Source organism: Coturnix japonica, chromosome 4 (assembly GCF_054131305.1).
Source record: "Coturnix japonica strain WE chromosome 4, WE-NBRP24, whole genome shotgun sequence".
Taxonomy (NCBI): Eukaryota; Metazoa; Chordata; class Aves; order Galliformes; family Phasianidae; genus Coturnix; species Coturnix japonica.
Genome location: NC_140666.1, coordinates 59,677,095 through 59,703,190, shown reverse-complemented (window position 1 = coordinate 59,703,190; position 26,096 = coordinate 59,677,095). Strand labels below are relative to the sequence as shown.

General features: G+C 42.9%; 2 protein-coding genes across 3 annotated transcripts in view; both read left to right on the top strand.

Annotated features, from left to right (window-relative positions):
• Nucleotides 1-9,233, top strand: part of LARP7 (La ribonucleoprotein 7, transcriptional regulator) — a 46,558-nt gene extending 37,325 nt beyond the window's left edge. For both annotated transcript variants that reach the window (XM_085547022.1, XM_015861992.3), the window contains 3 exons: nt 526-685; nt 3,130-3,221; nt 8,808-9,233. In XM_085547022.1, coding sequence (XP_085403148.1) covers nt 526-685; nt 3,130-3,221; nt 8,808-8,888 — 333 coding nt within the window. In that variant the 3' untranslated portion in view covers nt 8,889-9,233. The remainder of the gene's footprint in view (nt 1-525; nt 686-3,129; nt 3,222-8,807) is intronic.
• An 8,419-nt stretch (nt 9,234-17,652) lies between these two features.
• The window catches only part of ANK2 (ankyrin 2), a 315,505-nt gene continuing 307,061 nt past the window's right edge, over nt 17,653-26,096 (top strand). Inside the window, exon 1 of the mRNA XM_085546969.1 lies at nt 17,653-17,785. The gene's annotated coding sequence lies outside the window, so the exon portion shown is untranslated. The remainder of the gene's footprint in view (nt 17,786-26,096) is intronic.

Genomic DNA, 26,096 nt, shown 5'->3' with positions numbered 1-26,096 from the left:
TTTTCAGGCAGAGATCACTTCATAAAGATAGGAAGGACTGTTTTGTTGTTTTGTTTTGTGTTTTTTTTTACTTTTTAGATTATCTGCCTTAAAGGAACCTGTGTGTGTGGATTTCATATGTAGGAAGACCCTGAATATTTTTCTATTGGAATGACGCTTTTCAGTGTTACAACACTTATTATTTTCTTTTGAAGGAATGTTAGTACAGATATAGTTATTGTCCGTTTTGTTTCAAAACTAGTGTTCCATTAGTCAAAATTGTTCTTAGGAAAAAGAAATATCTGTAGGAATTACTGCTTAAAATAGTTCTTGGGAGCACAATGAGAGGTTAATAGCTGTCTTAAAGTTATGGGCTCATCTTATGAAAATATATTGACTCAAAATTATTAGACAAGTGATTCAAAAATTGTTACTACTTTCTACTCCATAACCTTCTATGAAAAATGAGTGCTGTTCTACAAATTGTGTGGTCAAAATAGCCACTCTTCTGTACTCTGAAGTCTGTGTTCTCACACACCCTGATAGGATGCTTTGGCAATGCTGGCTGATGTTGCTTATGTTGACATGCTAGAAGGAGACACAGAATGCCATGTCCGTTTTAATACTCCTGAGGATGCACAGACAGTCATGAAGTCTCACAAAGACCTACAGATAAAAAACAACTGGAAATATGAAATTCTTACTGGTAAGTCTTGGTGCTTATTTGTTGTTTTGTGTGGTATTTTTGTTTGTTACCAGTTTTTTTTATTAGTGGAAGGAGACAAATGTATATCTTTACAGCTACAGTGGCTGACTATAGGTCATATCTTTTATGTATATCATGTAGTATTGTAATAGCTTTATGGATAAAAATTTAAGTGTCTTTGTAGCTGTTGAGCAGACTTCTTATTATTATATATTGTATATTTATTTCCTATAAGTCTTAACTTTTGACTGTAATGGAATTAGTAAAATAGTGAGTGTTCTTAAGCCACTGTATAGAGTGAAATAGTTGCTTTACTTGCTCTGATCAATTTAATTCTCTTCTTTTGAGACTGGTTTCATCACTACCCTAGATCTAGACTATAGAACTTAAGGCACATTTTGGCCTTAGGACTATAACATTCTGATAACTGGCAAGAATTTAAAATGAAAGATACCAAACTCTCAGCAAGGTTATGCTTTAACACCTACCTTCCAGTTAATCTATTTATTTTTTTAGGAGGTTCAATAACTAATGGCTGTATTATGCTTTTTTAGAAATACATTTACACTAAAAAAGGAGACTCGTTGTAATGTATTCTTTGTCCTGTAATTACTCTGGTGTTCTAAATTCTTATTTTGTTTTAGATTGAAATGTTTTTCTGTGTGCGGAGATTGGAGAGTTGAGACTTGTCTCAAACTTGATTACTGAATTCATACTTTTTAATTCTAAACAGTAAAAATCTTAAATCTTAAATAAACCAAACCAAGCAAATGCAAGAGCCTTACAGATGAGATTATCTTGTCTACGTGTTTAAATGTCAGTATATGCCTGCATAGAGCCTTATGGGGTCCAGTTACATGTGTGCGTAGATGTAAACCCACATAAAGGACAATTAAGGATTACAGAAGGAATAACTGCAGTGAAAGCATTAACCTTATTGATACTATCGCAGTTAAAGTTTAGGCTTGGTGAATGCTGCTATTGTCATGCTGAGATTATTTGTCCTCCAGAGTTTTATGTTCCAAAAATAAATTAAAAAAATAAAAATAAAAAAAAAAATTATAATCTATGATTTCATGTGGGTTTCTTTTTTCTTGTATGAAAGAGCACAGCAGTAGATTGGGAGTAGGTAAATACTACATTGTAGGATCGTTCCATTCATAGTTTTAAATTTTTTTTTACCCCAAACTGGTTCATTGAAATGAGAATAGAAAGGCTTTTGAGGCATGCAAAAGGCTGAGTAAGAACTTCAGCTTTTCTTGGTGGTGTAAAGGTGAATGTGATGAATAACAATAGGGAATCTTTAATGCTCTCTGCTACTTCAGGGGCAGAACTTCTTCTAGTAATATTTGACTTAATAGAACTTTTGACTGTGCTTTTCCTCTGGCAACATATTAAGCATTTTGGTGGTATTGTGGTATTGTGACTGAATGTACATAAAATGCAGTTAAAATACATGTAAAATTGCTTATCATAGCTCCATAATTTCTGCAGAAATCCTTTCCAGGATAACCTGGAGAATTCCCCATAACTGATGGTTTCTTGTGAGACCATATGGCATTTCACCACAGAATTCCTATTGTGATGGCTGCAATTCATACCAAAAGGAGCAGTGGCAAACTGTTTATTTTACCACAAAACAGTCAATGAAGGAAACTGTTGAACTATTTCTGCTCTTTTTCTATCTTCTGAAACTACCCACACAATCTACGGCTGGCTTCTCACAGTCTGATGAAGTCAAATAATTGTCATTTTTACAGTTATTTTTTGATAGTGTAGTCAAACAAATCAGAGTAAATACATCAGTGGATTATAGGGCCGCTGAGTACTGTGGTGAAATGTTAGTTAAAACTAAGCTCCTCCTGCCAGCTAAGTGTATAGAGCACTGTTTGCTTATTTCTTCAGTTCTTTCTGTTAAGCTTGTAAAGATACTTGCTCAGGAATACCAACATAACTTGCCAGTCAAGTTCTAAAGTTAATGAAGTTTGTAGTACCTTAGATTAAGGTCCCGTCCAGGACTACAGAGCACAGGCCCTTGTGTCAGCTTTAAGTTTCTTTAGACACTCTTTCTTTACTTTGTTCACCGAAGTGTGTTGATCAAATGTTGCAGGGCAGCCTTTTATATTGGCTGGTTTGTTTAGCAATAGGGATTGGATTCACAAAGACTGATAGTTGAAGCCTACGTTATTACTCAGTTGGATCTGTTTTGAAACAGATTTTGCAGTAAGCAGAAAGAGTGGGTTTTGTTTGACGTCCTAATAAAAATAAACACATATATTTTAGTTCAAAATTCTGTTTCTTACTACAACTGATGTTAAGGTTTTCCTAACAAGTATTTTTATATGGGGGTTACTTGAGTTAGAAAAGATTTTACCAGCACAAACACCATGTTGCTAAATTGTATACCTCTGTTCACATACTGTTGTGTTAACTTGATTTTCAAGGTGATAATGAACAACGTTACTGGCAGAAGATTTTAGTGGACAGACAAGCTAAACTTAACCAGCCTCGAGAAAAGAAGCGGGGTACTGAAAAGGTGAGGTGTTTATTTGTTCTTTCCTTCCCTTCATACAACCGTAGTTGAAGACTATCTGCTTTTTCAGAATCTTTGGCTTTGTAATTAGATAAGGAAGATCACCTTCTACCTACTTTGCAGCATGGTTTTGCACTCACAAAGTATGTAGCTGACCTAGTCCGGTTGCCAAATGCAAGGATTCTCTTTGTGGGTTCAACTTTTTCTCATCTCCATAACTAATTACATGAAATTAATTTGTAAGCTGATTTTTTTTATTTTTTTTTTTTTTCCTTTAAAAACTCCACTGGGTGAGCTCATTATAAAGCAGTAATTTATTTGCTCTAGGTTGTTTGTCTAGTGCAATAAGCAACATTTCAGTAGAACAAAAGCTTTTATACAGCATTTAATGTCGAATTCTGTGCTATGGTGAAAGATGGTGTGATTGTAGAGTAATCCTGAATCTATGCTTGTAGTCTTGTAAGTTCCAATTCAGACAAATCCATGTACTGCTAACCAGCATCTGTACATAAACAGCTTCCAAACCAAAACTGTCTCACGTCTAGTGAGCTTGGAGCACACCTAATGTGCTCAAGTCTAGTTGTTTTAGCTGTCAAACAGTTTAATCCTACGAACTATAGCACTGCAGTATAGTTTTATTCAGTGCTCATTTGGTGTTTTCCTCAGACCTTGACCTTATTGTGCCCATCAGACCTCAGTGTTGAGAGAGTGTTGCATTGAACTTGGCAGGGAGCAGCCCCAACTCCTGCCCACAGAAGACACTTCCAGGCATGAAGGGTTCTTTATCAAGGGAGTTCGACCTTTCACCCTACAGAGAGGGGCCAAATGGTGTTTCAGGGATGTTTTATTGCTTGGTTTACTCAATACATCTATTGCAGATAAGGCTTCCGAGTTGGCTTTAACTGAAGTTTTTGTCACTGCTTACAAAACTTAAAAATCATCTGACCTTATTTTACAGTGACTATATAGACTTTCAGACAAATTGCATTTACAAGATGCCACATTAATGCACACAGTACTGAGTTTCCTAGTCGTTCCATATAATTGGGAAGACATTGCATTTACCTAAAAAAAAAAAAAAAAAAAAAAAAAAAAAAAAAGAGATGCCCTTGAGTTTTAGCCTTTATTCCTTAATATAAGCAGTATCAGACTCTGTGCATGTGGAAACTAACAGATTTTTTATTTATTTATTTATTTTTAATGAGTTCTTATGTTAAAGAAAATATATTTTGCCAGTGACTGTTTTTTACTTCATGCTGTAGGTGTCCTGCTCTCATGATTCTAGTTCTTCATCTTTTTGACGATTGGTATTTGTTGACCAAAGTGGTGTAAAGTGGCCAGTAATGGACCTTACTTAGGCTTGCAAATATAAACTGTTGCAGTTCTGCTTAACAATAGCAGCAGCAAACTCCTGCACCTCCCCCTTACCCATCACCTTACAATGCTGGGAGGTGTTGACTTCAAAGCTTAGCAAATGCTGTTTAAATGCTAAGTCTGTTAAGCAAGACATCAGGAAAAGAATGTCTAGATCTAGTCAGGAGCTTTTAACCCTTTATTGTACGGTTTTGCATCTTGTATTCCAGGAAAAGATAGTACAAAAAAACCCACAGTATTGCTTTATTCATTAATATGGAAGGATTTTCAACGTAAAATGTTACAAATGTGCTCCCACATTGGTTCATTCGAAGATCACAGTAAAAGCGGAAAGGAAAATGTGTGCATACATACAGCTCAGTATGCCACTGCTTTATCTACCTTATGAAGATCTGCTCTTTTAAAGGATTTTTTTATTTAGTCCAAGTGTTTTTTGTTTTGTTTTTAAAATGAGCACTTAACTGTTATAGTTCTGTTGGAGACAATACCTTATAGGTACCTGCTTGAATTAGTGTTTAAACTTAAAAGGCTTGACATCATTTGTGACTGATATCTCACCACCCTTTGGTATATGGGAGAATTAAAAGGTATTCAGTGTCAGTATTATGGTGAACTTTTTTTTTTAATATATATATATAATTTCTTTACCCCTAGAATTGATGGTTCATCATCATCCTTGTGCTTGCTTCTTCTAGCTCTTCCAAATCTACACTTCAGCCTATTGTTCCTTTACATGATAAACAATTTGAAGTGATAAAAGACTGGAAATCTTGTCAGAAATGCTTATTTAGGGCAGTACTTGTTCAAGCAAATCTTAAGCAATTACTGTATGGCCTTAGACTCCATAGACTGATTAGAAGTTGTCTGCTCACAGAGAGAGCTTTACGCTTTCAGCCTGGGTGCTTGACTTCTTTGGGAGTTGAAGCATCTTATGCTTTGTAGGTTTTTTACACAGAAGGAAAGAATGAGATTCAAGAAGATAGGAGTTATGAAAGAAGTGAAAGGCATTTCAGGAGGAAGAGAGAATTGGGTGCTAGCGAAGGAGCAATTAATGTGCAGAATAAATGGGTAAAAGGGGATAGGAGAGAAAAGTGGGAATGCTTGGGCACAGCCCATGCTGTTCTTTTCACATTATGCTCAGGGGCTGTGTCTTTGCAAGGTTGATTTGTTCCCTGCCTGTGCACTGGCAGTGGGGGCTAATAGGAGAGGAGGAAGGGAAGATCCCACTCTATGACACACATTAAGCGCCTTTCCTAGAATCATGGAATGGCTTGGGTTGGAAAGGACCCCAAGGATCATCGAGTTCCAACCCCTCTGCTACAGACAGAGCCACCAGCCTCTGCATTTAATACTAGACTATGTTGCCCAGGCCCCATACAAACTGGTCTTGAACATGTCCAGGAACAGGGCAGCCACAGCCTCTCCGGGCAGCCTGTTGGAGCATCCTCACCACTCTCTCTGTAACAAACTTCCTTCCCCCTGACATCCAGTCCAAACCTTTCCTCCTTGAGTTTAACCCCTTTCTCTTCTTTCTCTTTTGTCCTATTGCTGTCTACCCTTGTAAAAAGTTGATTATCCTCCCATTTATAATCTTTTAAATACTAGAAGGCTTCCATGAGGTCACCCCACAGCTTTTTCTTCTCCAGACTGAACAAGCTCAGCTCCCTCAGCCTATGTTCACAGGAGAGGTGCTCCAGCCCTCTGATCATCTGTGGCCTTCCTCTGGACCCTCTCCAACAGTTCCCTGTTGGTCTTGTATTGTGGGCCCCAGGCCTTGATGCAGTACTCTACATGGGACCTCATGAGGACAGAGTAGAGAGGGACAGTCACCTCCCTGTCCCTGCTGGCCGCCTCTCTTCTGATGGCACCCAGGATACCATTGTCCATTTGAACTTCAGGAGCACACTGCTGGCTCATGTTCAGTTTTTTATCCACCAGGACCCCTGAGTCCTTTTCCACAGGGCAGCTCTCAAGGAGTTCTTCTCCCCAGTCTGTGTATCTGTGATTACCCCGACCCAAGTGCAAAACCCTGCACTTTGCATGTTAAACCTTACTAGGTTCACACAGGCCCACCTTTCAGGTTTGTCAAAGTGCCTCTGAATGGCATACCATTTTACTGCATTATGCTTTAGCTGATGTTTGTGGGAGACTAGGCTGCTCTATGAAACATGAATAGTAGTTCCAATTAGGTGCAACCAATGAGAAATAGGTGCTGGTAGTAGATTGATAACTTGAGAGTATATGTAATATGTTGAATTAATGACCCATTGTACTCATTACATTTTAGAGATTAATTCTCCCAGTCCATTCTTTAGTTACCAGCAAGTAATTAAATTTAGTTATGTATTTAAATGTACTTTCTTTCTGGAGAATGTTTGTGAAAGTAAGCAATGCAGTAGAGTTTGAGCTGTTCCTGCTGTCGAGACTATATTAAGGAGTGCAGACAAATTACATGTTAGAGGATGAGGGAGGACCATATATAATGGTAGTAGTATAATTATATTGCAGCATAGCAAACACTGCACTGTTTTGTGATATCAGTGTAGGATTATTCCTGACTGCTGTAATCACTGCAGCAGCAGTAGCATACCATGTGCTGCCTGCTGTGTACAAGAAGCAGTGTCTGCAGGGCATTGCTTTGGCTGCACTCATGGAGATAAATAATTTCATTTATAAATGAGACTCCTCAAAGAAACTCTGGGCTGCCTTCTGCATGGGTTGCTTCCCACCTATGACCACAGCACCAGCTGATATTCTCCTAGTCTGCATCAAATAAGCAGGCATGGATTTAAACTGGTGCTTTATGGATTTTTATCTAGGTTCACCAGTGTCTCCTGCTTTCTCACCTTTTATCCAGACTGGGAAGTCTGTCTTGTTCCTTACATTTGTTTTTCATTTTACTCATGTAACAGTTATTAGGATCTTTTGCTTACATTTGGAATCATCCCAGCAAGAATGTTTGCATCTTTGCTTTTGGCTGTTATTATGGCATCGGTGCAGTGCTGTAGTTAAATAGGTGAGTGTTCTAGTATGGGTGATATTTTGGAAAAAATATATTTCCCATCACATTTGCAAGGAAGCAATGTGGTGTGTGTGAGAATTACTACTGAGATATTTTCCCTAAATTGTAAATATCCTATGGGAATGCCAATAGCTAAATTCAGAGTTTAGTGCAGAGGTAACAGGTTTTGCTTAAGACTAGAGTTGGGATATATCCCTGAAGTTTGGTTAGCTGTGAGAAAAGGGAAAAATATTCTATGCCAGATAGAAGTTACGTTGCGGAAGTCATCTGAACTGATGAGGAGCACCGCTTGTCAGGGTGGCAGTATACAAGTGTCCTAGATGATCATCTTCTGCAGAGCAAGAAGGGCTGCCTTTTTAGAAAAGAGTCTAAGTTACTGTCATGAGTAAAAGAGAGTATGGTCAGAGAAATGAGTTAAAATCATCTGTAGTGCTACTGCAATCAGGCAGGGAACTGAAGCAAGCAATTTCAGCAGTATGGCAGTCCAGCACTTACAGCTTCAAATTGTGTGGAAAAAGTAAAACAAACCCAGATACTGTAGTAATTTCATCAGTCTGCTGTGAAATGCAGCCAACAACTTACAGGCTAGGCAGATTTAAGTAAGGGGTTCCTAGCACCGCTATTTCTCCCTACTGCAATGTTATTCCTTAAGAGCTGTGGTGTGTTCTGCTGTTTTCCCACCATAAAGGATGCTCCTCCTTCAGGATTTCAGTGTTTCTTGTCCTTGCTACCTTTAAAAAATGACAAAGCAGTCATACAGCTTTTTAGTTTGCGTGTGTCCTTTGTTTATCTTATGTCACGAGTGATAGTGTGAATCCGGTAAGTGGATTTATGTTCTTAATGTCCTGTATAGCACTGTATATTGTGATTACTTAATGCATAGTTTTGTTCTCTTCAGCCATGGTGGGAGGAAGGAGGACTGGAATAAAAGATGCTGCACTGTCCAGTAATGGAAGGGCTGCCCTATTTTATTTTCGAATGCTCTGGGGCCCTGCTGAATTGTAGCTAATTGGGGCTGCTTTAGCTTTTTGTTGCATGTACAGATTAGCTCTTCTGTTCAAACATTATCCTTTTCTTAGGAGATTTGATAGATGAATGAATATTACAATCATGATTGCAAAACAAAATGGTAATTTTATTCAGATCATAATTTTCATGTAAACTTTCTTATTGCTTTTTGTGTTCGTTTGCAGTTGATTGCCAAAGCTGAAAGAATGAGACTTGAAAAGACTCAACAGACAAGTAAACACATTCGCTTCTCTGAAGATAACTAAGGCTGAATGTAGTCTTGAAATTGAACCACGATTTAAAAAAGAAAAAGGAAAAAAAAAAACAACCAAGCCCATCCCTGCTTACAGCAACTAAACTGTTCTTAAGAAGGAATCAGAAACCCGTTCATTTGACTCATAATTCTGCAGACTGCAAGTATGAACATTACTCCGAATCCCATTTTTGAGTAGGCTGAATGTTTACTGCTTCTGAGCCCTTAGGTAGAGCTTTATGGAAAGGAAAAATGTATTACAAGAGATCTTGCTCTAGTTCACTTTGGGTTGTTTTTTTTTTTGTATGTTGAAGTTTTATACACGAGGTTATGAAATAAAATTCTTGAGACATTTTCAGTTGTGCTTCTTTAATTTGGTGTTTGGACACTAGAAATAATAAAGCCGTTTAATGGTAAATACATCTCTCGAGGCCTCTGTTTAGTTCATCAGATTATCAGAGAATGCAGTAGAATGACTGTATACTCTGCCACGTATTTTAAAATGACCAGGGCTGCATGAAGATCCCTCACTAAGGAGCCTGAAAATAATGAACATGAATTGAATGCTTAACAGGTCTTGTAGTTGTAATTTTGAGAGTGGAAAGTAAAGGAGAAAACCAAACTTGGTTACATCTGGTAACTCTGGTTCCAGAAATAGATCTTGCTCACAGACGGGTACTGAAGTTGTGTAGTTTACAAGGTAAGATACTAATCTTAATGTACTTGATTTCATTGTTAACTGGCAATAATTCTCTGTATGAAATATATAATACAGTTAAAGTTGTGTAGCTAAGTATGCTTTTACAGTTCTCTCAATTAATGATAAGACATTCACACATTTGTTGGTGAGATTTAGGGGATTTTGTTGCAGGGCAAAGGAACTAACACATTGGTTTGTAAAAGTGTGAATTTTCCTTTATAAATAGAGGGATGAGCAAACTACTTGGAAACAAGTACATTCCTAAAATACCACCAGGCTCTTGAAACAAACTTGGAACGACACTCCAGGCATTTTTGTCTATGGATTTTGGTCATAAAATTGGTTAACATTTAAAAGTTGTATGTTTTCTGGTCATTTGAGCAGTGTGGCTATTTTAATGCCACATATATTAATGTAAGTTTTGTTACACTGGTATTTTTCTTCTGCTTTACAGTCCTTAGGCTCTGGCACAGCTGGTGTAAATGTCCATCCTTTACTCCCACCAGACACAGATTAGCATCTGAGCCGGCAGCAGACAGTATCCCTCTCCTCGGGCAGTAAGTGAATGGAGAGGATTACCACAAATCAATGGAGGGGAGTATAACAGTGATCAAACTAAAGATAGCAGGAACACAGAACAGAAAAAGTGCAAGATAAGGGACAAACTTTCAGGGGAGGGGGAAAAAAAAAACCAACAACTTGCAAATGGTTCTTAGAAATTGCACAAGGGCAATTCCTTCCAAGAGGAATCTGGAGAAAAGGAGGGGGAAGACTGGATTCTAACATCAATGCCAGTCCCTGTGTGTGGACTTCTGTAGTAAGTAATGGCTTAAAATATCATGGATTGCTCTCTAATTGGAATTGAAATTCATGTAAGCTGAAATTCACCCATGTTATAAATGATTCAAATAATAAATGATTCGGCCTTTTTTTATGGTTTATGGAGAGTGGAGCAGAGCTGCACAAGCAGAATTCTTGGGAGTTCTGCTGCTTTATTAATAATTTGTGATTCAAACACACAGCAAGTGTGTGTATTTACCCCCCACAACAAACTAAAAAACAAAAAATCCCTAGGATTCTTAATTATGCCAGAATGGTTTATGTGTTCTTATTCTTTTTCTCTACCATGACAGTTAAAATCTGCTGCTTCTATCCTTCTTTGTCGACATATGCTAAAGTAGAGGAGTCCATCTGCTGAGTTTTACGATCCCCTGAGTGTTGCATCCCTAAAGTACTTCGGATTTGACCACTACCAACAGAGGCTGCCTTCAGCATGGTCTGCAGTGTTTAGCTACAGCGATTTTTCTGCTGTTGTTTGTTTTATTTACAATTAAGTGTTCTATTTATTTCTACATTAATCCGTTATAACCATTCCTAATTTATGGCTCTTATTTGTTTTTGCAGCTTCCTGTCTGCCTTATTTGATGTTGAACTTCAAGAGCAATATTGTGCATACAATTCAATGTTCTGTTCTGCTCATCTCCAGGTTCACCCTCTCCTTAGAACTTTCAGCAGCCTTTTTCTACCCATAAATAACACATCCTCATTAAAATATCAGGACGGTACTGCAAGATTACAGCAATTCCTAACCAATGGCTCTCATTTGTTTTTGCAGATTCCTGTCTGCTTGCAGTATTCAGTGTCAAACTTAATGCACATAAATTTGCCTGAAGCAAAGTCCAGCATTGATTGTGCTTTTCCTGAACCAGCACAGTGCTGAATCTGAAATGATTTTTAGCAGTGTTACATTTTTACCTCTCTTCCACTAGTTGCAGGTTGTGCATGGTAGCAACAGGACTGTAATCCTACTAAATGGAGACCTTTGGAGCAAGAAACACAATCTGGGACTTCAATAAGAAAGCTTTGTGGCATGTTGTTTTTGAAAGAATATTAATTAAGTATATTAATATTATAGTAATATTGGGCCTGGAGCATCTCCCCTATGAGAAGAGACTAAGCGAACTGGGTTTGTTTAGCCTTGAGAAAAGAAGGCTGAGAGGGGACTTGATCCAGGTTTATAAATACCTGAGGTGTGGGGGCCATAGGGGCAAGGCTGGTCTCTTTTCTGTATCTGTGGGGATAGGACTAGGGGTAATGGGATGAAAGTACAGCATAGGAAGTTTCGCATGATACAGTGAGGGTGACAAAGCACTGTAACAGGCTGCTCAGGGAGGTGGTGGAGTCTCCTTCTCTGGAGATATTCAATACCTGAATGGACCCCTACCTGTGTGATGTGGTGTAGAGAGTCTGCTTTGGCAGGGGGTTGGACTCAATGATCTCTAGTGGTCCCTTCCAACCCCTACAATTCTGTGATTAAGGTCTATGATTTAGATGGTTTCTTTAGGGAAAACTGTTTTGTTGCTTTCTTTATTTTTCCTACCCCCAGACGGCCACTTTGATTTTCTTTCTTCCTGATATATATATCAGGATAATATATATTATATATATATATAATATATATTTATTTATCTATTCCTCCTGGAAATGTTCCATTTCCAGGTTTGAAAGCTGGCCTTGTAAATGTCTTTTGGAAATGATTGGGCTCGGTCGTGCTGGGGCTTTGCTCAGATAAGTTTGGGGCAGGAAATGAGGAAGGGGAGGAGGAGGAGGACTGGAATGCAGGTGAAGAGTTCTGGGTGTGATGGCAGCACGGAGTGTGGGAGGAGTTAGGTGGAAAGGATGCGCTAAGTGGCGGGATGGCTAGTGAGATGGGGGGTCGGGCAGGTGAGAAGGAGGGCGTGGGGCACACTTAATTTGAAAACCTTTGTTGAAGACAAAAGCGGAGACATCTGTTACAAACGGGTATTTTGTTGCCTGCAGGAAAGGATCTTAAAAGGACAGAAGCAAGCATGTCTGCTAGCCTAGAATTAATCTGCTTTCCTTTTGGCTTTATAGTTGCACAAGCAGCCAAAGGTAAAAAGCTCTGTTGAACACATTTCTCACCAAAATGCTTACTGATACGTTGTTTAAAAAAACACAAACAGTGCAGTTGTGGAGGAGGGATGGTTTAAGCTTCAGTCATAGCCTTGGATTTTAATCCGTCATCATCTGGATCTCCTGTTGGAGTCGCTGATTTCCCAACGGGGTCGCGTCTTCCTGTCACTTCAGGCTTCCTGTGTGAAGCCCTGGTGCCTCTTGCATAAAGCATAACTTTTCCAAATGCTCTCAAGCTGATTCTGGCAGGTGGCAGCAGTGACCGTGTGCTTACAGAGCTGTCCTGCACCCGGGCAGATCCAGGTGCACCTTCAGAGCAAGTTAGAATGCATGCTCCCCTCCTTAGCTGACAGAAACGGAAGCCTTTCTCATGTTCTGGCATTCAATTATGTATGTGCAGAAAGACAGCAGCAATAGGACCTACGTGCAGAGCCACCGAGTGCCTCTTTGGGCAGCTCAAAGTACCTGTACCTTCAAACACATCCTCGCAGGTTGTGGCTGCCTCCCACAAGCTGTTTGTGTGCTCTCAGATGCTGGAAGGAGAAACACGGTGGTAAAACACCTCTGCTCAAAAGGAGCAGCCTGGTATTCCACAGCTACTGGGCCTGCAGCTTCAAGCAGCCTGCTCTTAGTGGGGGATCCCCTCACTCTGTTATGCCTGTACTCTGTGCCCCTTTGGTCTGTCCTTGAGGGATTATGAGATGCCAAAGTGCTCATGTGGGCATCCGCAGTAGGAAAACTGGCTAAATTTTTGTCTGCCACCTCTATTGATATGCAGTATTCCCAAGATTTACATCCTCTTTTGCTTTCCCTGCTTTTCCTTTCTACATTTTTTTTTTAGTGATTATTTTTTACCATCCAGTTCTGATTTGCATTGCCTGTTCTGTCTGCTTTTGTTTTGCACGTTATACTGATGTTCTGCATTTTTTGTTTCATTCCCTAAGAGGTATGCAGTACTTTGCATTCTAGCTTAAATCAGACGTCAGGCCAGCCCTTGAAAGCTGGCAGGTAAGTCAATTATCTTTTTCTGGAGAGGCTCTAAATCAAATTAGAAAATTATCCTCTGATGGATGTCAAAGGCATTTGCCTGTCTTAGGCTCCCAGAACATAGGTCAGTGCTGTGATTGCTTACTTGTGGTACCACGCTGTCTACTGATCTCAGACAACATTAAATCATGGAATACTGCATAATGCTAAAATAAAACAACAAAAGAAAACCAAAACAAACAAAAAAAAACACATCACCCTGTACGTGTGTGACTTTGAAATGTCACTGAGAGTGGAAGTAATGCAGTTATCATGCCTGCAGGTCATAAAGTTTCTGTTGGTGGTACTGAGGAAGTTGCTCAGTACCAAAAGTCAAATAGGATATTATAGTTAGCGTTAGTTCTACCTAAGTCATGTCAGGTGGGGTTCTGTGGTGGAACACTGTGCATTCCTGCCTGTGGTGGTGTGGGTGTGAGCTGTGGTACCAAAGCATTAGATTGCCAATGTGTTTTATTCTATAAATAAGCTGTTGTTTGGGGGTTTTTTGGTCTTTTTTTTTTTGCTTTTACTTTTTTTTACTTTCATTTTCTAAAATGCTAGTAGGCATTTTGTCTCTAAGAGCGGCATTAGGGAAATGCCTGGGTGAACATACTTGATTAATTTTACAAGGGCAAAGACCTGCTTGCTGCTTTTCATTGTGTTCTGAACAGGCAGTGCCCATTTCTTTGGCAGCACGACTGGCCAGGAGCCTGTCCCTGCTGCCCCTGCAGCCCCTCCTGCTCACTCTGACCCTGCTGCTTGTCAGCTGTGGGACTCCAGGGACCAGGGTTAAAAGCAGAATGTCCTCTCTGTGAGGGAGCCAGAATGTGCAGCTGGTCTAATAATGTTGGGAAATACTAAACTGACTTAACAACAGTGTGTGTAAACGCACCCCAAGTGTGACTGATGTGAGCAGAGTTAGAATACAGTGCTAGGCATGCACTAGAAGCACTGCAAGCAAGTACTGCTGCAGGTTTGCAAGAAATGGCTGGAAGCCACTGTGCAATGCTGATGGACAGAGACTGGCTGAACACATAATCAAACTAATTACACAAATCTGCTAATTGCAGCTCCAGCAGTGACCCTCTGAGGACAAAGAGGGAAGTGCCAGCGGGCTGTGGAGGTGCGGTCCTTGGGCTGGAAGGGCACTGCGGTGCTTCATGCATCCCTCAGCTTGGAGCTCCTCGTGCCAAGGGGCTGAGAACTCTATGGGCACCAACAGCCCATGGTTCTGCTCGCAGGTGAGCAGAGCCATGCAGCTAGTCTGCTGCTGCATCCCTGTGCCGGGAGCGGTGCTGGTGGCACACTTAGCATGCGTGTTTACTACCCTACTCATCTCAATTACTGTGAAAATGAGAGAACGAAGGCAGGAGAGTACATGAGAGCTTTGGTCGCTGTTGTCAAGGCAACTAACTTTAAGCCAGATAAGCACATGCTCATCACTGCTGCCATTTTATTGCCTGCTGGCATTTTGAATGGAAGAAAACAAGCACAGAAAGGTGGTAAGAAGTGGGAGAAAAGGAAAGGGAAGGGATGAACCACCCATGGCACTTGAAAGCAGAGCTGTGCAGGCAGGAGGGCTGTGCTGCAGTGGCAGAGTGCTTCAGCCCCTGTCACAGTGCTCCCGGTGCACACACCTGTTGCTGATAGCTGGCTGCCAGTAGTGCTATGCTGCTCCAAACTGTGTAATCAGAGCGCACAGCCCTAGTGGTCTGTGCAAAATGAAAGACCTGGAATAAAGAGAGAGATAAGAGGAGTCAGATGCTAAAAGCAGTCCAGCATCTCCCCTGCTGCTTTGCAACCTCTTGTAGGGCTGAGGCTGGGCAGCCCAGTGCTGAGTGCATTTGGCTGTGCTGATCACCTATGGAACAGGCATCCAATTGGCAAAACAAAGTCCCTTCTATGAAAGCTCCTTTCACCACCAGGTACTTCCCTCTCTGAACACTGGCAGAGTGCACGTTCCTGAGGATGATTGTTCTCAGGAAGAATCTAGTCCACAGTTCCATGGGAACAGTGATGGCAAAGCATGTGGGATGGAGGTGGCACAGCCATTTCTTGTTGCAAGAAGCAAAAACACAGCAAACATGGAAGTTGGTGACTCTTACTCCTACTTCCCTTGGGGGGAGCATGGTGCTCCTTCTCCCACCCTATGAATAATGCATGGAGCTACCTTCACAGTGTACCTTTCTCCCCTTTGTGCTTCATGAAGTTTTTCCCTTTGTTTTGTTCTCCCTTTTTTCTGCTGTGGCTGCTTTTTGCTTTCTTTTCTCCTACTTGCTGCAGGCTCAAATGTCTTTTGTTAGGAAAGGTGGCTTCTGGTTCCCAAGTGCTTTGTGCAGTGTCTGTTTGCTGCTTCTTACCAGGTGTGGTGAGAAGACCTCCTGCAAGTGCAAACACGAGCTGGGAACAGCTGGTGCCTCAGCTGGGTGAGACCTGATGGCTTGGCGCAGGAGCTGGCCCTGCTTCCCATTGTTACCCAGGCTCGCACTAACCAAAAGGCCTCATTCTAAAAACAGCACCAAAACCAAGAGGAGGAAGGGTGCTGACCCTAGGGCAGAACAAGAGCACTTCAATACTAAGGCCTATCGAGATGTGACTCAAAGCCATGTGATGTCAGGGTAGTTTGAGGCCCATCTGAAGGAGCCTTGCTACAAAGAAGAGTGGGGGAGCTCAGCTGCTCCTAGACTGAAAGAAACAGAGGACACAAGAAACGAGGGGCAGTACTGCTCACTGCAGCACTATGCAGGGCACTGGGCAATTTCATCTCTGCCTGACACTGGTGTGAAAGCAGAACATCCATACATGTGCCATGGCATCGCACCCCTAGCGTTAGGCTGACAAGGGTGATGTCAAGCTCATTCATCTTCCACCCAGCTGCTGTGTCTCGGGGCTGAAGCACTGCTGCTCCAAAACACTTCACTTGAGAAATCCTGAGGGGCTTTGAGGAGCAGAGGCCGATCAGAGGGTGGTGGTAGGGTCACTATGGCCTGATACTGGCTGTTTCAGCAAAAAGATCTGCTTGTATGAATCTCACAGTCTGTTCACCCAAAAAAGAAGTGGAGTGTAAAACTGCTGCCCAAGTGGAAGTCTGCAAAAGGGCAAAGCTGTGTTTAATAGGGGATTCTAACCCCCAGGCACAGCAGCGTGCATTAAATGGTAGAAATAAGGCTAACAGTCTGCTGGCAGGCTGTGGATTTAATCCAGTACCTGCAGATTTCAATAAGGAATGAGACAATATTAGAGATAGTATCAAAGCATAGAGAGAATGTAACAGAGGACATGAGGGCAGGTTAGAAATAGAGATGTCCTAGTCACAAAGCTCAGTCCTTTGAGCAGAAAAGAGGTTTTCTTCATCGAGGTCTCACTGGCACCGTGTGCTGGGATAAAACGGGCTGTTCTCCAAAGCTGGGCATGCAAACTGATGGCTTGTAAACTTTGGCAGGGATTTCCAAAGATGCTTGAAAAATCATAACACTCAATTAAATAGGAAGTCGTGCAGACCCCTCGGGCAGGCTTGAAAACTGCAACCGCTCTTTGCATGACAGCCTCGTATCTCTCACTCTTCACTTGCCTTCAACATGCTCATATTTACTGCCTTGTTTCCCACCGCATACCCAAAACTTCTAACAAATATTAAAGCATCTGCTTTGCTGAGCCCTCCAAGCTTTGGTCAGCGTGAAGAGCAGCTCTTTATTCACCCCCGTAATGGCCGAGAGCTGAGCTGGGAGCTCTACCTGTGCTGTGACGCACTGCGAAACGCTGGCAGACACCGCGTTGCTCTGCGGGGCGAGCGATGGGCAGCGGTGCGTGTGTGGGGTGCGAGGCGGCTCCTCCCGCCCGCTCGTCTCGGAGCTGTCCATGATCTCATCGGCAGCCCGGCCTCCTCCTCCTCCACCGCCTCCTCCTCTTTCTCCTCCTCCTCCGCACCCGCCGCCGGCTGCGGGCACCCCGCCGCGCCGCCCGGCACCGCGCTCCCCCTCGCACCCACCCGCCCGCACCCACCCGCCGGCGCGGGGAACCGGGCGCCGTCCCGGGAAGGTCAACCCCGCTCTCCCCGTGCCGGGGCCGGGCGGGCGGCGGGCCGGGCTCCCCGGCATGGTGTCGGCCACGGGGCGCCGCCGCCCGCGGGGCTGAGGAGAGGGGCGGGCGCCGGCGGGAAGGAGCCGCGGGGCGAGAAGATGGCCGCCCCCGCGCCCCCCGCGCCGGGAGGCGGGACCTCGCCCCCCGCCGGCCCGCCGCGCCTTCGCCAGGTGGGTGCCCGGCCACGCGAGCGTCCGTGCCCCCCTCCCCTACCCCCAGCACGCGGGCGACAGGTGCGGAGGGGCCGCGAGCGGCGGGTAGCGGCCTCCGGAGGGGAGAAACGGCCGCCCCAGGTGCGGGGGAGCGGCTGCTGCGGGCGGGCGGCGCCGTCGGGTACGGGCTGAGCTCCTCCCTCCTGCCGCCCCTCAGCCGGCGTCTGTCGGACACACCTGCGTGAGCTACCGCGGCCGCTGAGGGGGGGAGCCCCGGGAACACCGGCCCTGCCGGCGTAATGCAGCAGTAATCGGCCGTGCCGCATGCACCTAACGGAGCGCGATGAGCGGTGCTGCATTGATTTACATTTGGAGCCGCTATCGCATTTGGAGGCTCTGAGGGACATCCCCGAGCGAATGCCCCTGTGGGCTCTGCGGCTGCTCCTCGTGCTGAGTCTTTTGTGTCACTGTGCTCAGATCAATCAATAAAACGCTGTTGTAAAGGAGGGTTCCCGATGAGCGGCCAGATGATCGTGCCGTGTACGTGCTCAAACAGAAATCCAGATATAAATCCCGCCTTGCTCTTTCTGTTCCTTCGTCTCTGGCTGTGGCAGTGCTGCCCACCAGGAGATGTGGGGTCCCGGCTCAGCCCCATGGTGTGCAGGGAGCTGGGGCTGAACGGCCTTTGTGTGGGGCACCGGCAGGATACAGGGGCTGGAAGGAGCTGCAGGTAATGGCCGGGGAGGGCCTGGCCGTGAAGACCCCACGCAGCTGGCTCTTGGTGTGGGAGCAGCTCGGTGGGATCACTGCATGCAGCGACCAGACCCGCAGTGATGACTCGAGTTGCTCCTTGTCCAGGTCCCGCTCATTGTAAGCCATCAGCTCTCCTGACAGCACTTGGATCCTGAGTGCACGGGCAGCACCGTGCTTCCTCTGACCTATTTTTAGCAGCAACTGGTTATCACTGCTAATAGCAATTAATAGCAGCCGCTCACTGCTGATGAAGATGAAGGAAGAGGGGGAGCCATGCCAGGCCAAGCAGTTGCTTTCATGTGTGTGATTCCAGAGTCGGGCACGACTGGCTTTACGGTCCCAGTAGCCTGCATGTCATTGGCTGTGCAAAGCTGAAGGCCCTGAGAGCAGACCTGGTGCTGTGCATGCAGTGTAGCCTTGTGTCTGCTGCATGGCTCAATGGGATGATTGCTGCTTCTTAGCATTATGGAATGACTTTTCATCATGTTACACATTTTACACGAGAGTGAAATGACAATGTAAAATCCTATTAATATGTGAAAGTTGCTTGTGAAAAACTACTGCAGCTGTTTTACTGCCATCCTGTGCATTTTGTCCTGTCTACATTTAGAATTATTCTAAATTACTTTAGATAGAAATCACTCGGCAGGTGTACTTCTGAACTATGGCTATGATAGGGTGTTATGCCCATGTTAGTAGTCATGTGTTATTTACATTATTATTCCTTCTGTCTGCCAGGGTTTTATTCCTGTTGTCAGAAAGGAATTCAAACACACCTTTTCATGTTAAAAAATACAACCATATTAATAAACTCAACATTTCCAAAACAAGCATTAAGTGTCCTGCATCAGAACACACGGTCTGTAGAAGAAACAAACCAATAAAAACAGAACTGAAGGGAAAGACTGGGATGTTGGTTGGTGCTGCCACATAGGTACTCTATCATGTTATACCTCTGAATGTGAACAAATATATCACTGATGTTAATGCATTGCTTCTTATTAAAAACAAAGGTGAGTGTCTTCTGTTGTGATTTAACTCATCTCAATCAAAGTTGCTTATCACTGAGCGATATACGACAGTTACATGGTGATATTCCCAATGCGATGATGCCCTTGTTGTTTGCCTGAAATCCCTTTATTCCACACAGTTCTCCTTGGGTAAGAGAACTGCCTGTAGAATGATGGCTGGAACTGACAGTCCTCTTTCTTTCTGCACAATCTCTGTTGTTGTCCTTTTTTCCCCCAAATATGGCAGAATTTGGGCAATCCAAATATATTCAAAGGACATAAGGATTCTGTGTTGCCAGACTAAGACTTGGAATGAGAACCAGAACCTGGAGAGGGAGCATCTACCGCGGTGTTCAGGAGGAGAGTGCTGCTGTTGGGTGGGAGGATACAGAGCAGATCTGCCATTCTGTTTCTCCAAGGACCTTTCCATAGCAAAATGGCCCTGTGAATCAGTGAGTGCGAGAAATTAGCTTGAACGCTGAAGAAAGGGGAATGTGAGACTTTCACAATTTACTTGGTACCTTGGTAGTAGACCTGGGGGAGCCAAGGTTCCCCAGCACAGTTTAAATGGTTGGAAATCAGAGTTGTCTGGTCTCATGTATTGTGCCATTAGTGACTCCTGGATGCAGGAGCAGAAAGTCTCTGCTGAAAGGACACAGCTTTGCAGGCTGTGGGGTCACCTGGAGACAAACAGATGTGGTCTGATTGGTGTGAGGCCTCCACCTAGAGGCTGGCAAAAATCTGCTATCAGGGACACTGCAGCTGGTGTGTGGGACTGTAGGATGATGCTTCCTTTCACATCTTTGCTGGCACGGGAATTCTAATTTCAAAAAATTACATTGGTTTGAATTCTTCATTTTCAATGATATTTTTAATCTTTAATTCCATTCACGCTTATTTTTAATCTTATCCTCTGCTACTATTGAGGATTAGAAGTAATTTGTTCAAAATGCAAATGACTTGAAAAGCAGCATAGTAAAATTAATGCATCACAGCGCAGAGTAAAGAGAGCAGCCACCACAGTGAACATTTATGCATCTACGAACTGTGTATGCCGCATCAAAGGAAAAAGTGTGCTAGAAAAATGGCTTCTCACTATTTTTAAGTTATGGAACAATGTGTAATGGGTGTGGATTGATGTAGGGAAAGATAATTATGGTTAGTATGTAAATGACTATGTGTGTCTAGGTAATACGCAAGAATTACTGTATTGCAGTGTTATTTTGGTTGCAAAGTCAAGTGCTTAGTAGTTACAAGGTAATAGAATTAAGAGCTGTGCAATGTTAATTCTGTCACCTTCTGTGTCTGTCCTTTACGCTGAATTGAGATGTATAGAAAAAGGCTTAAAGTGACCCTAGGAGCTGAATTGCAATATATGATGACACACTGTAGAATAACAAACATATTTCTGCCATACTTCTTCTTGTTGTTGTTAAGGCCCATAATCAAGGAAAGGGAAATGGTTATTTTTGAAAGCTTTCTTCCCTCCCAGACATGGAGGGAATTTGCAAGCAGAGATTAAAGGTGCAGCTCTGCCTCCAAGTCTTCACCCCTGCAAAGTTCTCCTGTCTGCTGGGGGCTGGGCTTTTGCATATGGTTGGGCTGCACAGAGATCATCTAGTCCGTGAAGGAGAGGTGTGTGCGTATAAGGGAGGTGAAATCTCTGTAAATGCCTGCTTTGTGTAGCAGTCACTTACGGAATCACTAATGATCATGCTGTGAAAGAGTATGTCACAGTGGATTGCACACAAGGCATACCAGGGAGGATAGATGGGAAGCTTACAGCTCAGCTCAGCATTCGTGTTTCAGTCACCTGAATCCTCAAAGCAATGAAGAATCCTGAGGAAGGTTATAGAGGTACTGCAGCTTTAAAAAAAAAATGGTAGCAAAAATTCTCCAGGATAAAAATGTTGTATGTTCAAAATCACAGCAAATGCTTCATATCTTCAAATTAATAGTTTCTTTTGATGACATAGAAGATTCCAAAAGGAGGGGACTACATTGGAGAGTTCTGATTTATGCAGAAATGGTGAGTGAAAATGTATCACTGTTCCAGCGTGGTCTTTTCTTGGTTTATAGAAAAGAATGTGGAAGGGCTAAAAGAAGAAAGAAAAAAAGTAAATGAAGTCCCAGAGCCAGGGCTGTCTGAGAGTATTAAACATGTTTCTAAACTAAGTTAGTTTAGTAAATACTGTCAGCTGCAGTAGGTATGTGTAATATCAAGGGCATCTAAACCAAGTAGGAAGGAAAATAGGCAAGGATTGTTCAAATATTATGACTTACACCTGAACTTATAAAACCAGAAGTGTTGGTATTTATTAAGCAGAAACAACTTCTTGGGGGAGACCTGCTGCCTGCAGGAGATGGGCTGCCCCCAGCACCAGAAAGCCAGCAGGCCAGAGCCAAAGACTGCTCACCTTCTGGAAGTTTCTCTCCTGTATAGGACCGATGCACATTGGTGCTCCTGCAGGCAGGGCTGTATCTCTTTGTGTTAGCTTTGTGGCAGTCTCTGTTTCTGGTTGTTCCTGTGAGGGCATGCTCTGGGCAGCCCTGGGGTGAGGTGGCTGTGTGTGTACTCTGGTATCTGCACTGCAATGGGCTATAGAGCTTTCCCTGCTCATGGCTGGGCTGCCTTAGGGCTGTGCTCCTACCAGAAGAGCTCCCTTTGACTGGGACCACATCCTGCATTTTACTGGGCTTTTCTTTCATATTGTCCTGCATGTGGTATTGCTGTATGCCATAACAAATAAAAATGCTGTACGTTTAGAGACAGAGAAACAATTTCGATGTCTGAGCTTCCCCTAAGGCATCTATCTCAAGCTGTGATCACTGAGAATGCACTCCTTGAATGGTGAATATGCTTTGCTGATGATGGGAGTACAGAGATGGGCCTCCTGCCCTTCTGTTGGTACGCATTTCTATTGTGTTTAAAAATAGTAACTCCCGAATGAACTTCAGAAGCTCGACTTGACTAAACACTGCATGTTCTGTTCTGATGTCCTTTCTCCCATCCTCCCCCCTTTCGTTTCTTAAGCGTCTGACTGTCCTCGCTGGGAATTTAGGACTGGCCATCTTACCTAGCAGGACGTACGGTTCAAGATAGGCGCTTTAGTTGTATCCTTTTTAAAAACCATAGCTGGGTATACTTCTTTTAAATAGTGTAAGAATGTGGCTGAAACAGTGTGGCAAAATTTCTGCTGGACTTTTAGTACTGAAAGCTGAACCTTACTCACTGATAGTGTAAGAAGTAATGCTGTGCAGATGGGTTAAAGATGCAGAGCTGCAGATTTTTCAGGACTGCAAATGTTTTATGCAGTCAAGTTCATCTTTCAGCTGAACAAAAATATTCATTTTCTGATGATCACTGCTAATTATTGTGATTCCTGTGCAGTGCCTGACATCCTAATGTTCTTCCAATAATGTACTGCATGTCTGATCTCTGCTAGAGGTTATGAAATCCTCAGCAGACATTCAACATCAGTAATACAGTGGCTTTGCTAATGAGATTAAGGCAACAATATCAGAGCTGCAGTTTACTCTAACACTGCCTCAAAACATAATATTAAAATCCCGAGAGCTCTGGTGGCTGTTGTTTAAAAATGTGTTTTCTGTAGGTCTACTAATAGAATCCTAGAATAATGTTTATGTATGTTTCCTTCCTCCTGTGACATAACTGCTGGTACTAATTACGTGCACATGCTCTGCATTTTTAGGTTTAATCAAGTTAAAGCTCAAGTCAAGTTGTACTTCACAGTTGAGATTGCCTGAGTGAAAAAAAAATGAGCTGCATTGAGCTATAGGACTGCACAGCTTACAGCACCATTATTGGCTCTCCCCGTTTGTACAGTTTTATTCTTATTTGGATTGTCCTCTCTTGAAGTATTTTGGTTAATCTGCAGAACTTGACTGTTCCTACAGAGTACTGGGGGTACAGTATGCAATGGGGCAGTTCCTATGTTAAAGGAATCTTTGTTTGTGCAACAAGGATTCATTCATCTAAAATCCCTGTGAAACACTTTCAAAAAGTGTTTGCCTTATTAACTCTTCATATTCAGCTCCGCTGGTGCACAAAAATTGGCAGCAATCAGATCAGTCTGCTGACCTCCCACTTCTAGGGCTTCCCTTTCACAACAGTGCTTTGACCACTGATAACTGAGGCAGGTTTCCAGAAGTTGTGCTGGTTTTGAGTTTAACTTGTGATTCCTGAAAAGGGGTAAGAAGCTTTATAAAATGCACCTCTCAAATTAAACTTTATTTATAAATGGCCTCATTATTTTATTAAGATTCTCGGTGTGTTTAAAGATGGTATATCTGGGGAGGAAGAGTTCAAGGGGTTCTCTTGTGGAGCTCACATGACTCTGCAGTGGGTTTCCCTGTGTTGAGCTGGTAATGCTGAAGTCCGAGCTGGTGATGACGAAACTATGATGCTGTTCTTTGTTTCCTTTACTACTGTTGCTCCTTTAGGCACCCAATTTGCTTTGTTGAAGTCTTTAAATCAGGCACAATGTTCAGTACTGCTAAATTGAAGGGCTCTGAAGATCACAATTAACGTAAGATGTTAGATTATTTTTTCTTGGTAGTAGACTAAACTGGAGAAGTATTTGACCTCTGTGGTGATTGTTATTTGCAAAGCAGGTTAAAACATTAACATGTGCATGAATATGTTCATGTGACTGCCCTGAGTGCCGTTACTTCCTGTGGGGTGTATGTGTGTGGCACAGAATGACATGAAGATATGGGGTGTGATCTCAAGTCCTGTCAACCAAGGAAAAGGTGTGGGACACCTTGACACAAGTTGTGCATCCAGCTGGAGAACTTGCATTTCATGGGCTGTTACCAAGTGATGGGAATGCACTGAAAGCATTCAAAGTGACCAGTTTCAAACTAATAGAACAGCGCTGTAAATGATGTTGTCCCTTATATTAGGTCTGATAGTGGAGTACTGTTTTGTGGTCTTACTTCAGAAAACATTGAGAGTATCCGGACTTGATTCATCTTCTTGTGCAGTCTTTCAAAAGGTTGTGGTTTGTTTTTGTTTTTTATTTTTCTAGGGTCCTTACCTGAATGTGACCTTTATGTTCTGCTGAGGATAACTTCCATTTCATGCCTTCTAACACCATTAAGAATACCATGCAACCAAACTCATTGGTTTAAAACAACTTCAGCATTGCCTCCTCTTGCTGTACACCTCCAGGAGGAGGCAATGAATGCTGTACTAATGTTTCTGTGTATGTGCTTTACTTGTAACTGGCCTTGTGATCACATGAGCAGAACTCTTCTGAAGTATCCTTTGTATGCCGGTTCCTGTGTTGCAGCTCCATGAATCCTCTTGAGACGCTTTTGTTTGTTATTGTATCTTTCTAAAATCTAGCTTTCCCTCCTCTCAGTGTGGACTGACTGCCAATATTTGGTCATCTGTGACCCTCAGCTGCTGCTGCTCAGGAATGCGGGTTTCGTTCCAGCAGCAGTGGATGGCTGCGGTTCCCTCTCATGTGCTGTGCGTATATGTGTGTGTGACAGTGAAGTTGTCAGGGAAAGGGGCAGGATCCTCTTGTGAGTCTGCAAGAGCTCTCTGCGAGTCCAAACTTGCTCTGGCTGGATGCTGATATCTTGGCCTAGATTCAAGATGATATTTTAGTTCCTGCCGAGAGGAGCAGCTGGTCAGTGCACAGAAGCCAAAGGCTGTTGGTTTGCCTGGGACAGCAGACAGGGCATCACGTGCCACATGTGTGTCTCTTGTCACACTGCAAACCTGGAGGAGCTGTAGATCCAGATCATGTCATGAGTAATCTGGTCTTGGATTTCATACAACCAGCTTTTTGTATCTGAACCGACCTCTAATGAGGCTGTTTACGAGCACTGTTTCCTAGCAGTCAGATTTATACTGGAAAAGCTCTACCCTGAATTACTGCTGGGTTCACTGCTGTCTTGGTATGCATTCTCTGCTGTCTTGTGGCTGGCTGGTACTTAATGAGGTGGGTGTTTCCAGCAATTTTAGGATTCTTTGATACAAATGACATAGGAGTATACTTGAAACCAGAAACTAGGGTTGATGCCTCTTTTTCTAGTCTGATCTGTGTCACTCACGAGGAACCAGAAGCACATGTGATTTTCCAGGGGACAATAACTGATGGAAAGATGCCACTGCAGTCCTATTTTTAGCCCCCTAAGTGAGCGCGTGTCAGCACAACCTTCTGCAGGTTCCACTGAGAGCAATGTGGACTGTTCCTGAGGACTGCCACGTGTTGGACATAATAGATAATACTCTTCCCTCTGCCTCTGTTGGTTCAAAGCCTTACATCAACAATGTTTAATTACAAGGCTGAAAGTTTCAGAATAGTCTTAAGTAGCCAGGTGAGATTTTTTTACATCCTTTTGTAAACAGATGCATGGATTTAGGAATGTCTTCAGAGCAAGAATCCACATTCCTGCTACAAATGATCCTTGTTTCATTCACTTTACAGGATCATACTCAGCTGGTATGTGTGTGGCCTTACCACTGCAGGGGTAAATTTATGTTCAGCAAACCTTTGCTTAGTATTAATTGTTACAACAGTTTGCTTGCT